General features: G+C 30.3%; 1 protein-coding gene and 1 long non-coding RNA gene across 3 annotated transcripts in view; both read right to left on the reverse strand.

The window, feature by feature from the left end:
• The window catches only part of LOC107614373, a 14,080-nt gene extending 7,202 nt beyond the window's left edge, over nucleotides 1-6,878 (reverse strand). For both annotated transcript variants that reach the window (XR_002352994.1, XR_002352993.1), the window contains exon 1: nucleotides 6,570-6,878. This is a non-coding gene — a long non-coding RNA (uncharacterized LOC107614373). The remainder of the gene's footprint in view (nucleotides 1-6,569) is intronic.
• Nucleotides 9,844-13,689, reverse strand: LOC107611969 (cytochrome P450 71A1-like). The gene is made up of 3 exons (XM_016313825.2): nucleotides 13,181-13,689; nucleotides 11,493-11,948; nucleotides 9,844-10,594 (listed from the first exon to the last, which is right to left on the reverse strand). Exons 1-3 carry the CDS (start codon nucleotides 13,676-13,678, stop codon nucleotides 9,980-9,982), a joined length of 1,569 nt encoding a protein of 522 aa, XP_016169311.1. The 5' UTR covers nucleotides 13,679-13,689; the 3' UTR covers nucleotides 9,844-9,979.

Consider the following 16,236-nt stretch of genomic DNA (forward strand, 5'->3'; position numbering starts at 1 on the left):
GTTGTATCATATCGGATTTATAATTCTTGATTCTTCTAGCATATTTCAGTCAATATAAAGTCTAGCATGTTGGCATCAATTTTGTACCCCTGCAAATATGAGCAATGAAAACCAAAATTAAAAAATCACATATAACACTATCTTCATCAGAGTAAAAATAAAATTAGAACTTACAAGTTAAAATTAACTAATTCTTTAAGAATCTATTCTCAAAGGTTAAAACTAGTCAATCAAGAATGCAAATTATCAAAAATTGACAATTCAATATATAAACTCGGCCTAATTAATCATAATTCAATTCATTAAATTTACTTAAGTATCAATTGTCTAAAAATCACTACAAAGCACAATTTCCACCAAAGTCCTCATAACAAATATACTTGACTTTTGGAAATAGTTTGGAAATAGAAAAGTATAGCAAGAATGGAAAAATAAAACCGAATAACAACTTGACAGCTAAGCCACACTATCTTGAACTTTTTGACAGCTAAGCCACACTAATCCAGAGATCTCTTTTTCCACCTAATTTACTTTTATATGATTTTTTTTAAAAACCGGCTACTGATTTAGTACACTTCAGAAAAACAGCAAGCAGTAACCAATTTAAAAAAATCATATAAAATCCATCTTTTGTTGGATTCTCCTAAATTTTAGTGTGGTTGAACTAGAATTACCCATATTTCACCCAGTTCAAGTCCCAGAGAATTTTCACTTCTCTAGAAAAAGTTATGCATCTTGAAATATGATTTTGTTTTAAGGAAAGGATGCTGTCACAACAGTGAACATCCCTGCTTCCAGAAATCACAACTTTCTCTACAAAACTCGAATTATCCTGAAATTTGGACATAAAATACTAGACATCCTAATATTTCACCTCTTTTTTTGTTTCACCTCAAAAGAGTTTCAGAGTATTGAGATATGTGGTTTTGAAATTGCTGTCCAGAATTTGGACAGTAATATTTCTGCAGAAAATGACCATTTTCTAAAAATCATATCTCCCAAACCACACATCGAAAAATTCTAAAATTTTAGAGAAAAAATATAGACATATCAAATTATTATAGAAAAATAATTTCACCCATTTTAAGTGACTAGATTTCTCCCAGTTTTGTTCACAAAATGCTGTCCGAAACTGTATAATTCTGCAACATGTAACCTTGGGTTTTGAGAGGTCAAAAATTGATTCCTAGCTTTTCATTCACTCTAACCTTGCATTCTAACTTTTTTTATCTATTGTGACTTGTTAAAAAGATTAAATTAGCCTAAAGTGCTCAGGATTAACAAATCACCATTTTTGGTTAGTTTTCACATTTAAGCATACTCATATGAAATCAACAAGTTCTGCATTACTCAACACAATCCAGCCACAAATCACTCAAACAATTCACATATATTATCATCAATTTACTGCATCATATATACCAAATAGTCCAACATCATCTCAAATAATCATTAGCATGTATCATCAATTAATTCAATAATGAAACTTGGCTTTTAGCCTTTCAACAAATTCTACACTCTAACAAACAGAATTTTCAGCATCACCATCATTTAATAAATCAAACACAGCATCATTCAATCAATTTAAACAAAAAAAGTTTTCTAAAGTTGCAATAATCAATATTCTATACACGCATCCTCATCACAGAAACTATACACGCATCCTTAATAAGAAATTCTAATCAAAATTCATAAATTTCAATAATCAAAATTTTATAATCAGTACAATTTAACAATTCATAGTATTTTTTTCTTTGAAAATCTCTTTGCAGGAATAATCACATTTTGTTTTACATGTATCTTCTTCTTGCTATCAATTCAGCTACATAACTTGGATGCAGATGGCTTTAAATATTAGTATTTACACAGCATCTCATCAATTTTAATTCCATATATATAATAAATTAATATATCATTCCATCCATCAGATTAACCATCATCTAAGTCTAAAAATAAGACATGACTTAACGTTTTTTTATATACATGAAAGGGGGTTTGGATGATTGACACTAACAGGAACTCAGGAAGAACAAAATCAATCAATATTATAAAGCCTTAATCAAAACACTAACAGGAACTCAAGAAGAACAAAATCAAAACAATTCACTAACAGGAAGAGAAGAGAAGCAAATTTCAAATTTACCTAATCAGAACTTCTAATAACCAAATCCCAAATTTTAGAAGAGAAGCAATCTTAATCAGAAATTCTAAATTTCCAATAATCAGAACACTAAATCCCTAATCATAAATTCCAATAATCAAATCCCTAATCAGAAATTTTAATAACCAAATCCCTAATTAGAAATTCAAAACACATAATTTACCTGAACTGAACTTGAGCAGGGGCTAGAGAAGAGAAGAAGACCAGTGGAAGAAGTAGTCGTTGTCGCCGTCGTCCTTCAGGCCTTGAGGATCAGAGAAGCTCCGTCGCTGTTTGCAGTTATTTGCCATCTGAAAGAATGCTTCTCCTCCAGACTTCCAGCAGCAGATCCGGCAAGACACAGCTCCACCGACAGCACCAGGAAGCACGATGATGACGGCTTGGTGAGACGCGACAGCGGTGGAGCATGATGACAGCGGAGGAGCATGATGACAGCGGTGACGGCTTCGTGGTGGCATTGCCCTTCACACACGCTCTCTCTCCTCTTCGTGATTCTTCTCAGGCTACAGAACCGGCTTGATAGAAGGCAGAACAACGACTGGGCAGCGACGAACAGTAGACTCCAAGGTGGCGACAGCGCAGTGGCGCTACGGACAATCCCTCTTCCTCCCTTCTCTTCTCCTGGCGCAACTCTCTTTTCCCTCTTCCCTCTTCCGTTTCTTTCTTTCTTTCATATTTCTGTGTGTGAATGTGTGGAACAGGTGACCCCTGTGTGGCTGGGTGTATGTGCACGCTGAAGAGGGATGGGGGTTCTAGGGTTAGGTTTTCTTAAGGGTTTGTAATTTTAATTAAATTAGGGAATAGAATATTCATTAAAAATATAATTTAATCTCTTTAAATTACTTTAAAACATTAATTAAATTATCAATTTGTTAATTAATTTTTAATAAGTATTCTAATTTAAAATATAAGATGATATAATTAATTATAAAAATTAAAGTATTGAATTCTAAAATCTCAATTATTTAAATTAAATAGTATAATTTTTTTTTCTTTTACAACTACTAAGTCTTATAATTTAAATATAGAAAATTATTCAATAATTATAAAATTCAGTAAAATTTTTATTTTAATTACCAAAATTTGATTTAATTATTCTCAATGAAATAATTTTTGAAAATAAAATCGCTAATAAATAAATAAATTTGGAATCAACTCAGAATAGGATTTTTCAAAAGTTCTGAATCTTACATAAATAATTTTTTGAAAATAAAACCATGAATAACTATAATAAATCACAATACAAATAATTTATTATTTATTTTCTAACAATCGCAGATTTTACCGGCTTAATGATGAGTGTTAGGTTAAGATGGGTTTAGGACTAGTAGAGAGAGAAAAAAAACTAGAGCTCTATATTTTATACTTAAGGGAGTTTTTCAAAATTTTATTTAAAAGGATGAGGATGGCAAACAACAAAATAAAAAATAAAGGTGAGGGTTAGAATTAAAATTTTTATTTTTTATATTTATTTTTATTTTTAAATTTTAATTATTTTTATTTATGTTTAATAATTAATTTTTTTAATTTAAAAATTTAATTTTTAATCAACATTTAAGATTTAATTATTAGTAAAATTATATATTAATTTTGAAATAAATGGACATTTTGTTACAAAATATTTTAAACTTTTGCAACAACTTCATCTTTTGTTAAAAAATATTTTAAAATTTTGCAACAAAACAATGGTTCATTACAAAAGCCAATATAATTTGTAACAAAAAAAATCAAGTCGTTACAAAATATCAAAACATTATTATTATGTAAGAGTTACTAATTTTTGTTACAAAAGAATAATTTTTTATAACAATTTTAAATTTGTTACAAAGTTTTTGTTATAAATGTTCAATTTTCTTGTAGTGCATGCTCTCCACATATTCCAACCTGATAAACCAACTCAATGCACTGAAACATATCAAAAAATGAATTCAATGAGATAAAAATTAGAATAAAGAAATGAAGGAAATAGGTAACAAAGGGTTACTTCGCAACTTTTCGGAGGCGGGTGTAGGCTTCGAGCACATTGGAAAAAGGAAAGGAATATTTTTTCCATATAACCAACTAATCAAGATGCCAAATGTAACATCCCAACTTTTTGAATCAAATCATTATTTAATAACTAATTAATTAATTAAAATGGTAATGATTTAAGATTTGAATTTAAAATTTAAACATATAAAAGCACTAGTGGTAGTAAATCTCTAACCGACAGTAAATAACCTTTTAAAACATAGTCATAACTAATTCTACATTTATTAGATTTGAATGATATTTTGTTATATGAAAAGATAAGAATACTAGCTCTATTCCTTAATTTCAGTATAAAATTAAATTCAAATTAAATTAGATAGATAAATCGGTTACGAGTTCAGAGTAGAAAATCGCACTCTTATCAGCCAGCCTGATATACTAACAGTATTTTGAGAATATGTCAAGCTGTGGTTATCCGATTTACTTTGTTTAAGATTCGTTTTAAAGCTAATTCAATTCTCTATAAATTTGTCTCTAATAGATAATTCCAAATTCTAAACGTAGAAAAAGTTATAGGTCTCACAAAGTGACGATCTAGATTGAAGATTTAAATGCCTCCTAACATAATCTGCACATACCTGAGAGCTATTTGATCCTTCCTTTCTCATTCTATTCCCTTTTTCTATACAAAATATTCTAGTATACACAAAGTATAGCCATGAAACAAGTCTCTCTTCACTAACAAACCGTATCTATTTGCATCATCGGAATACCTAGCGGAACTTCACTCGAGGTAGAAGATTTTATACTAATTCTTATATGTCATATCTTAAATGTTTTTGAATATAGATGTTAGCATTGCATGTCATGATATAATCTTTATTTCCTTCATACGCATTATGCATTATAATAACAATCTTATGTGCATTAAAGAACTGAGGGAATGATCCTTCGGTAAGGGAAGGTGACCCCTAAAGACAAGATAATCGAGATGATCCTTCAGTAAGGGAAGGTGATCGGCAAAAATTTGGGAACCTTCGGTAAGGGAAGGAAACTCCCATCAATTTCATATAATAAGATATATTTGTTGATATAACTCTTTTCTTGTGTATGTCTAAATAACCTTGATTGTAAATTGAACTGAGGGAATGATCCTTCGGTAAGGGAAGGTGACCCCCAAAGACAAGATATCGATATGATCCTTCGGTAAGGGAAGATGATCGATCGAGATGATCCTTCGGTAAGGGAAGGTGATCGCCAAAACGTTTGGGATAAGAACCTTCGGTAAGGGAAGGGGACTCCCACTTTTTATACCCGTTTGAGCTCAATACCTTCCATAAAAGCTACGAGAAAAAGTAATGAAAAGTGCAATGAAAAGTGTGATCATGATTGTTTTTTTTTTATCTTTTTTTTTATTTATGATTATGTTTATTATTGCATTCAAAGATCCTTCTTTTTCCAAAGTTCTTTTTTGTATGATGTATGATATTGTTTAAGATCTTTATTTTATTCAGATCTATTCTGTATGTTACTATTCTTCTCTTATTTATTATTTATTTCGTCTTGTTTTATGGCCTATGAGAACATCATACCAAGGTTTATGAGTTACCTTCATATGTTTTAACTCTATAGGCATTTTACTTGCATTACACATGTCATAACATAAGTAAACGAGAAGCATCTAAAAGTTACACCACTCTGACTAATCAAGACTTTTGAAAATAATAATTGAACAACATTGTATCATCACTATTTTTATTTTAAAACTCGGAGTGGCTGGGGATGGAAACGATGACACCATATAGATAAACTACTAAGAAACTTTTGTTTCTCACCCCTCTCTCCGTACCATCTTCAGGAACGATGCAGTACGAAACAATACAGTTGAGGTGAAAAGATAGGTGCACTAGTAGGAGCAAGCTATCGAAGACGTAGATACAAAACATTAAACGTTTACCTTAAGAAGGAAGAATATGCGATTGTTTTAGCCATAGTTAAACAAAATAAGAGAATTAGGATTTCCTATGTGTTTTGTTTTATCCTTTTTGACTGATTGCAATTGTAACTATGATGTTTTCTTTTTTATTTGGTATGAGTAAAGTTTGTCATTGTGCCTTCATAGTTTAGCACACCGGTTTTTCATGTTAGTATTTTCAAATCCACTTATATTTTTCAACTAGTAACTATTCTAATAAAAACTAATTATTCAATATTTTTATTTATAAATTATTTTATATAAATATTTCACATTTGTTTTAAAAGAAAAATTTCGCAAGGTTTTTTAATATCAGCTACTAAATATAATCCAAATAAAGCTTAACTCAGTTTAAAAGTATTAGGGTGTTACACCAAAAAATTATGAAGACACAAATGAATCAGAATACAACAGAATATATTATAAAAATAGCTATAAACATATGATTCTTAAGGGCTTCACCACTGCTATGAGAATCCTCAGCTTGATCTGGTTTCAGCCCTTTTGATCAGGTTCCGTTTGTGAATACCTCCGTTTTTGTGGTTCCAACAACAAAGAAACTGGCCAAGATCAAAGAGAAATACGAATTAGAAGTTGGAAAACAGGGTTGAAGAGATGGGGTTTGGGAGTATGAGAGAGACAAAGCGCCTTCACCAGTTAAGGCTTCAAGTAGAGAGAGGGATGGCGACAGAGAGTTACAGCTGAACCCTCCTTGGCCAAACCCCAAATCAAAGACCACCAACCCACAAAGGAAACCCTAAATCACCGACTTTAAACCATGATTCTGAAAACCGGTTCGAACTGGCTGGTCGAATCGATTGAACCGTAAACCGTTGAGAAAAGCGGTTCGGGCAATAAGCAAAACCACAGATTTCAGAAACCGCCATCGAACCAATGAACCGATCAGTCGAACCGAACCGTGACCCGACCGGTTTTTAGAGAAGGTAACTAAACGTTGCCGTTTCAATCCCTAAAAATTCCTAACTATTACTCCATCGCACAGCCAAGCCCTAATAGAGCTCCTCAGTCCTCTCAGTCTTGCACACACACTCAGTCAGGGGGAGGGCTCCTCAATCTCATCGAGCTCACCTTCGTCCAGCCACCGTCTCGTGCCGTCGCCATCGTCGTTCCTTCGAACAGCCACCGCCTCGTGCTCGCTCACTTCGCCTCCATCTCGCAGTAGCTAGCGCAACCTTCAAAGCCTCCGTCGCGCAACCTTTGAAGCCTCCGTCGCGCAACCTTCGAAGCCTCCATCGCGCAGCAGCCATCGCGACCTTCGAAGCCACCGTTTGCTGCTCTGTCTCCCTCGGTGTCTCTTGTTATCTCTGTCTCCCTTGGTCACTAGATGTCTTTGTCTCTGTCTCTCGGTGTCTCTGTCCCCTTCCGCAACCACTGTCTCTTGTGTATTCTCTAGGTAATTTTTTTATTAGCTATGAATTTATGATTGAATAATTGCTTGATTCTGTGTGGTTTACTAATATAGTGAAGTTTTGTGAAATCTGATTCAAGTCATTCAACTGTGAACTGATATGGTGATATAGTGATTGAGTAATTATTTTTCTGTGAACTGTGAAGTGTGAACTAATATAGTGATTGAATAATTGATTGAATAATTGTTTGCATGTTTCAACTGATTTTTCAACTGAATAACTGAAATTGAAATTGAAATTCTGCAACTAATTGATAGGTAGGTTTTGTTTGTTTATTTCTCTTAAATTGAAATTGAAATTCTGCAACTAATTTTCTAGTTTGAGTGAGTAAGAGTCAGCTTTTTCTGCTATTTTACTTCATGTTGTTTTATGGGAGTACAGCTTGATGGAACTATTAAGGAAGCTTTTGATGTGGCCTACAACAATATATATGCATTCCATGCTGCTCAGAAGACACCTAAGAGAATTGTTGAGAACATGAAAGTATGTATGTCATTCCAATTCTTATTCTTACTTTGGATCATCCATGTTTTATTAAGTCAATTTTTTTAAATAGTTGAAAATAAATTATTTAAAGATATGTTAAGTGATGTCCTTTTATGACAATTGTTGCTTGCCAACTTTATTTGGAAAAGGCTAGATATTCCTAGAAAGATTAAATACAAAATACGTAGAAGATTTATTTTGGTTCTAGTCAGATGTGCATTACTGCCCCTGATTTATGGATTTTCACCATTATATTTGTGCCAAGTCTTTTGATTTTGTAATTATGCTTATGTGTTTGTTCATTCTTGGGGTGTTACACCAATATTTTTGTTTTGAGTCTTCTGAAAATACCATGGAGTTCAATGCAAGCGAGTTGCAAGAAGTATTAATTCTGTGGGTCTTTATGTTCCAGGAGGAACTGCTGTATTACCATCAACAGCTTTGATGCTTTCTATTGTAAATGAAAATTTTTATCAAACTTGAATCAGTTGGATGTTGGCATATTTATGTTTGATTGGTTGTTTTTGTTATTTGACTTTTGAGTTTGTATTTAAATGAGATCATAACATTCTGATTTATGCAACACTTTTAATTGGGATGATATTTTAAGATTTATATTAGATTATAATTATGTTTTAATGTGTTTATTTATATTTTATTTATTATTTTATTATAAAACAATTTTTTCGGTTGAACCACGATTGAACCGATTAAACCTATAAACCAATAAATCAGTAGCTAGAATGATTCGATGACCAATTCGGTTTTCAGAACCTTGCTTTAAACATACAGCACCAGACAAACAAAGAGATCAATAGAATACCTCCTTAGATTTAGGGTTTATTAGGACTCTCTAATAAACAAGTTGTTGTATATAATAGAAAATCCAAATAGTATATGTAGTCCAATTTGTAATGTTATGAATGAAATTGGAAAATGACATTTGACAAGCAAGGTGCATGCTAATTGCTATAGTGGAATGCATATGATGAGGTTTAACTTTAATCGGTGTCCCTTGTTTGTTTCTCGTGACAATATCAAAAGGAATAAGACGTTGGAGAATGAAATATCTACTAAGTATATGAAAAGAATGAAAATATAATGAAAATATTATTTAAAACTAATTAATTTCACATTCATCTCTTTATCATGTAATAAAAATAATTACAAATAACATATCCATTATTACATACACTACAAAACAAAAATTAAGTAATGACAAATTTTTAACAGTAATAACATTATAATGACATTATTATTATATGTTATTATAATAACAAATTATAAGACAAACAATATTTTTAATAATAAAAAATAAGGCAAGTAATATATAGTTATCAATAAATAAAATATTAACGACTATTTTTATTGTCGCTAAAAATAATAGATATTGTCACTAATTTTTTTTTTTTAAGTATCCACTCTTATTAGAGTAAAGTATTATTTTTGTCCCTAACATTTGGAGTAAGTCTTATTTGTGTCCCTAACATTTATAAGAGTGATTCAATGTTATCCTGCCGTCAATTATACTAATAGATCAGATTGTATTTTTTAATTATTCTCACTTGGATGTATTCATTCTCAATTAGGTCTTACTTGGATGTGTTCGATTTTAATATTGTATCCAAAATTTGTGTTCAAGTTCAATTATGTTCCTAAAAAAGTGAATTATATGTAAATATTGTAGGGATTAGTTTTAACTTTTAATGAGTTATTATCCGAAGTAGATCATCGTTCTGACTCAAACATTTGTATTCTAATTTCAAGAAGAGACTTTTAGAACTCCAACTAAAGCTCATGATGTGTAATTGACAGCAGAATAACACTGAATCACTTTTATAAACGTTAAGAATACAAATATAACGATTTAAACATTAGGGACACAAATAGAACTTACCCCAAATATTGGGGACAAAAACGATATTTTACGCCTCTTATCGTTACAACACATTAAGCCTAAGAACTAAGAGAGTATGGTATGGGTTGAAGATGGAGTGAGACTTTCTTACTAACAGTGAGTCCACACATTTCATCCATGTCTATGTCACCTTCATCTTCACCATGCAGCTTCCAATCAAACCAATATAGAAGATTAGCAAGAACATATCCGGTAGAAACAAGACCAAAAGAAATTCCAGGACAACCTCTTCTCCCAACACCAAATGGTATTAATTGAAAATCCAACCCTTTTATATCAACTTGGTTGTTTTCAAATCTCTCAGGAATGAACTCTTCAGCCTCCTCCCACAATTTTGGGTCTCTTTGAATCGCCCAAGCATTTATAAACACTCTAGTTTTTGGAGGAATATTGAAATTTTGTACTTTCACACTTGAAGTTGTTTGCCTCGGACCTAAGACAGGAAGTGGAGGATGCAATCTTAGAGTTTCTTTGATCACACAATTCAAATAGTTCATTTGATTCACATCATTTTCTTCCACTTTTGATTTTCTCCCCACAATTCTCCTTACCTCTTCTTGAGCTTTCTTCATGGCTTTTGGATTCTTGAGGAGTTCAGCAAAAGTCCATTCTAGAGTTGTTGAGGTAGTATCACTTCCTCCAACAAACATGTCCTGAAATTATTAGAAAAACTTTTAATTTGTATAATCATCAATAAAATAATTAATTTTTAATTAGTTACTGCTTCACCACCGCCATACCCGCCGCTTCTTCTTCTTACCGCCGACCCCACCGCCGCACCGCCGTCCGCCGCTTCTTCTTCTTCTTCTTCTGTGAATTCTGTGAATTGGATTTTTTTGTGAAATTTTTGGATTTTTTGTGAAATTTGTTGTGGAACATTGTTGTTGTTGAAATTTAAATTTAGAGTATTGTTATTGTTGATTCTGGGTTCTTGATGATGATGATGATTTTTTGAGTTGAGTTTTTGTTTGTCTGAGTTTGAAATCTGGATCTGAGTTCTGGGTTTGATGAGGATGACGATGATGATGTTGATTTTCTTATGGATCTGAGTTCTGGGTTTGATGAGGATGACGATGATGATGTTGATTTTCTGATGGTGATGATGATGATGATCATAATGATGATGATGATGATGATGATGATGATGATGATGATGATGATGATGATGGTGGTGGTAGGTGGTGGGTGGTGGCAGGTGTGGTGGTGGTGGTGGTGGTGAGAAATTAATGTTTGTTGTACATATTAGCTCTAGAATTACTACTATTATCGTTTTTTAGTGAAACTTACATAGTAGAAAAGCTCATGTAATAATAAAAGGTGGATATTTTAATGAAGATTTTATAATTGTCTTTATGTAAAAAATTTTCTTTTTAACTTTGAGTTATATTTTAATATGTTATAAAAATGTTGTTTTTATATAAAATTTGACCAAATAAATAAATCACATTTTTATACAAAATATTTTTATAAAAAGATATTTTTGACATTTTTTATTTGAATAATTTTCATAATAAAATTATAAAATAAATGGGGAGAGAGAGAAAGAGATACCACTAAGATTGCTTTGAAGTTATCTTGAGAGTCCGCAAACTCAAGCATATTATTCTCTTGAAGTTCAAGAAGTATATCAACAAAGTCTTTCTTCTCAAAATGATCATCACCTTTCTTCTTCTCTTTATTCCTTCTCCTCATGATGTGTTCTTCAATTACATCTTCTAAGAAAGAATCAAATGCTATAGAAGTAGCATTCATTTCTGATATCAAACCTCTAACAGAATCAATCCAACCAAATGAAGGGAAGAAATCTTTCACACTGAAAGACGAAAATTGTCGCATCAATTTTCTTCCAAGCTCTCCAAAATTTTTGTCGTTACAATCTTTTGGAGTATTATACTTTTGTCCAAGAATACATCTTGATACTATGTTGTTTGATGTTGAAATTAGCAACTCACTTAGATTCACACAAGATCCTTTGTTTCTTACACATGATTCACGTATTCCACCCACCTAATATGTTGTATCCAAACATGTAAATGTATTAAATTAAATACGGTAAAATACTACACATAAAAATGTTGGATACAAGCTAACTATGGTAATATATATATATTTAAAAATAATATAATAAAATTAACATAATTTATTATTTTTTATCAGTAATTAATTAATAATATTTAAAAATATTGACTTAAAGTATAGTATAAAATATATAAAGTCACGAAAAAAATAAAATATTAGATTGATACCTAAACTATAATTGTTTGAATTAAAAATTACAATTGAAAATATCAAAAAGAAAAATAATGAAATTGAAAGATACATAGAGTCATGGAGAGCTATATAAAAAAATTGGAGAATTTAAAATTTACTTTTTGATGAAGAGAAGATGACCATTAGACAAAGAATAGAAAAAGAAGGTTGAAAATATAAAAATAAGAAGAGGATTTAAGAGAATAAAGAATTGACGGTACAATAATTAAATTTGATTAGGTTAAATAATAGTCAAAATAATAAAAAAAATAAAAAAATAAATTTAAAACTTTAACTAATTGAATTTATTTTATTTGTAGTGGGATCATTTAAAATTTGAAGTGGGGGCATATTATATATAATTATATCTTTTAAAACAAAAATTAAAAAATCATGGGGTAAGTGCCCCCTCATTTGTATGCTTGGGTCCGTCCCTGGTTGAATTTATTAATAGTTTAATTACTCTGTAATTTCGCAAAATTTTTTAAATTAGGTTCTTATACTTTTTTCTTTTTAATTGAGTCCTTGTACCAATTTTTTTTTCTTTTTATTTGAGTCCCTGCACCAATATTTTTTTTAGTTGGGTCCTTATACAATTAAGCAAATTACTACCAAGAGGGACCTAATTGAAAAAAAAAATTTTGGTGCAGGGATCTAATTAAAAGAAAAAAAAAAGTATAAGAACCTAATTAAAAATTTTACAAAACTATAGGGACCAATAGAATAACTAAATCTTTATTAATTTACAAAATAAAAAATTCTACTAATGATGACCAACATGAATATGAGTATAAAATCATAAAATAATAAGCATTTATATAATTTATTTATGATATGGTGTTAAAATTTTTATAATTAAAAAAAATGATCTTTATTAATCTAAACATAAAACAAACTAAAAAAATATCTATGCAAAAATGACGTTTAATGCTAAAATGATAATTTTACACGAAGAAACATGTTAAAAATATGATTATTAGTCTACCAACCAGTTCGACAACTTCTTGTTCGCGAACAGAACCGAAAGAACGAACTCTTTTGATGCTTAAAAGCTCAAGAACACAAATCTTTTTTTTTTGTCTCCACTCTTCACCATACTGTGTAAAAGCCACGTCCTTGCATCCATAGGTAAAGATATTTGCAGCCGTAGTTTGGGGCCTATCGGAGAAAACAACGTCATGATTCTTGATGATTTCTCTGGCCACGTCCGCGGACGAAACCACCAAAGTTGGGACTTGTCCCAACTCCAACAACATTAGAGGGCCATGCTTTTTGGAGAGCTCATGGAAGGAACGGTGTGGAAGTGTTCCTAATTGATGAAGATTTCCAATGAAGGGTAGCTTTGGTGGGCATGGAGGAAGGTTATTGTTTTTTTTTCTTGTGAAATTAAGAAACAAGAAGATGGTGACGATAATGACTAATATTGATACGTAAAGAGTTGAGTTTTCCTCATTTGACAATTGCTTTAGAACTGAGACAAGTTCCATTATTTCTCAACTTCGTGTGGCAATTATTATGGTGCAACGAGGTAATATATATACATAATAAAAATACTATTTATATTTTAAAAGATGGAAACTCAGGTGCAGTCGACTTTACGAAGTTGATAGTTGAGAATCGTTAGATGAAAATTTAGTCAAATCAGTCGGAAAAGTATAGGTTACCAACATATTATCGGCCAACTTCTGCCAATTTTTATTTATAATTGTGTTTTATGGAAGTATATTCGTAGATGTGTCTAATAATTAATATATTTTAAATACATATATAAAGAGACACATCCAAAAAATATATCTATAAAGATACTTCTATTAAACACAGCTATAAAAAAGATATTTTTATTAGACACATCCACGAACACACTTCTATGAAACACAATTATAAATAAGAGTTGGCAGAAGTTGGTAGATATGCTGTTGGTAACGTAGTGGAACCGAATCAGTCAAATCATCTAACGGCTCTCCGCAATCAACTTCACGTGAAGTCGACTGCACCTGAGTTTTCACCATTTTAAAATTAGTCACATTATGTATTTGTATATAAATATATATTTTTTAATTTATTTTTAATATATATTTTATATTTTAATATATATTTTATACTAATAACTAATTTTAGTGACTAATTTTAGTATATGTACACGTAAACATGTGTAACTTCTAGATGTCTTTGTATGATTACGGCGTTTATGGTGTTTATGAATAATTTTACCTACACTTCAAAAGTATAGCTAAATTATAATAAATAATTTTAGAGAAAATTTTACTTCCTTCTCCTGCTAGATGCTAAAATGACGTTCTCCTCTCCTCTATTTTATAAATATACATTTTCATTCCTTCTAACTTTTAAAAAACCTCCTCTTTAATCCATTTTAAATTTTTTATGTTAACTAATGTTAACTTTATCCATTTTTTAAGAAAAAATAAATTATTTTTTGAAAAAATAGCCATTAAAAAAATTTTATTTTTTATCATTAAATTTTGCTTACCAAAATACTCTTTAATAAATTATTCTTTTATTGATTAAATTGTATTTTTATCAAAATATTTTTAAAAAAATTTAATAATTAAATTATTTTTTTAAGATAAAATTAAAATTTTTGTTAATGGATATTTTTTAAAAATTAATTTATTTTTTTTTAAAAATGATAAAGTTAACATTAGTTAACACACAAAATTTAAAATAGATTAAAGAACAGGCTTTTTAAAAGTTAGAAGGGAGAGGAATGTACATTTATAAAATAGAGGAAAAAGAAGTGTTATTTTAGCATTTCGCAGAAGAAGGGAGTAGAATTTTCTCATAATTTTATGAATTTATTGATAAAAAATTATAATTTTAACCAATATCAATTCTAATGATAAATTTTTTTAAAATTATTAATACAAAATAATTTTATTTAATAAATTCAAAATCCTAAGGTATTTTCTCAAAGCACTTTAGAAAATTGTCATCAAGTAGTAATTTCTCACATTTTGATTATGAAAAGGTATAAAAATAATTATAGTGTTATGTTAAGTATGGGACGTGATGCCCATTTCCTCTATGAGGATTACATACTCAAGAGAGAATGATATTAATGAAGGTTGAAAATATTCCTTCTATATGCCTATAAAAGGAGGTTAAGCCTCGTTGATATTACACAACAATAAAAAGCATTCCTCTCCTCTTTTATTATAATATTCTTCTTCTACACTTCTAATACTTCTTTCTCCTTTAATATATAGATACATCAATTATTTCTATTATAGTGAGATTATTATTGGCTAATATTAATACTTGTGTTTTCTACTTTCACTTTTATTTTATATTTATATCTTCTTTATTTATTTTACAACACGTTATCAGCACGAGACTCTGATCAAATTTTAGGAAGACTTCAGGTAACAAATTTTTATTATGTCGAAACTCTTTCATCTTGAATATAATGCTTTTGATATATCTGAAAATAATTATTTATCATGGATATAGATGTTGAAATCCATCTTGATTCAATGGATCTTGAAGATACCATTGAGGCTGAAAATAATGCATCCCAGAAGGATAAAGCTAAAACCATGATTTTTCTTCGTCGTCATCTTGAAGGATTGAAAAATGAATATCTCACATTAAAAGATCCTGCAGATCTTTGGAAAGACCTTGAAGAAAGGTATAATCATAAAAAAACGGTAATACTTCCTCAAGCCCGATATGAATGGACGCACTTGCGTCTGCAGAATTTTAAATCTATAAATGAATATAATTCTGCAATGTTTCGAATCACCTCACGAATGAAATTATGTGGGAAAAAGATAACTAATCATGATATGTTGGAGAAAACTTTCTCAATCTTCCATGCCTCGAATGTGCTCCTGCAGCAGCAGTATCGAGAAAAATGATTTAAAAAATATTCTGAGTTAATTTCTTGCCTTCTTGTTGCTGAACGCAACAATGAGTTGCTCTTAAAAAATCATGAAGTGCACCCAGCTGGCGCCGCCCCATTTTTTGAAGTAAATGCGGCAAATCATTACCCCAGAAGAGGTAAATGGCAAGGTTTTAACAACAAGAA

The sequence above is a fragment of the Arachis ipaensis genome, chromosome B08 (assembly GCF_000816755.2).
Source record: "Arachis ipaensis cultivar K30076 chromosome B08, Araip1.1, whole genome shotgun sequence".
Lineage (NCBI taxonomy): Eukaryota > Viridiplantae > Streptophyta > Magnoliopsida > Fabales > Fabaceae > Arachis > Arachis ipaensis.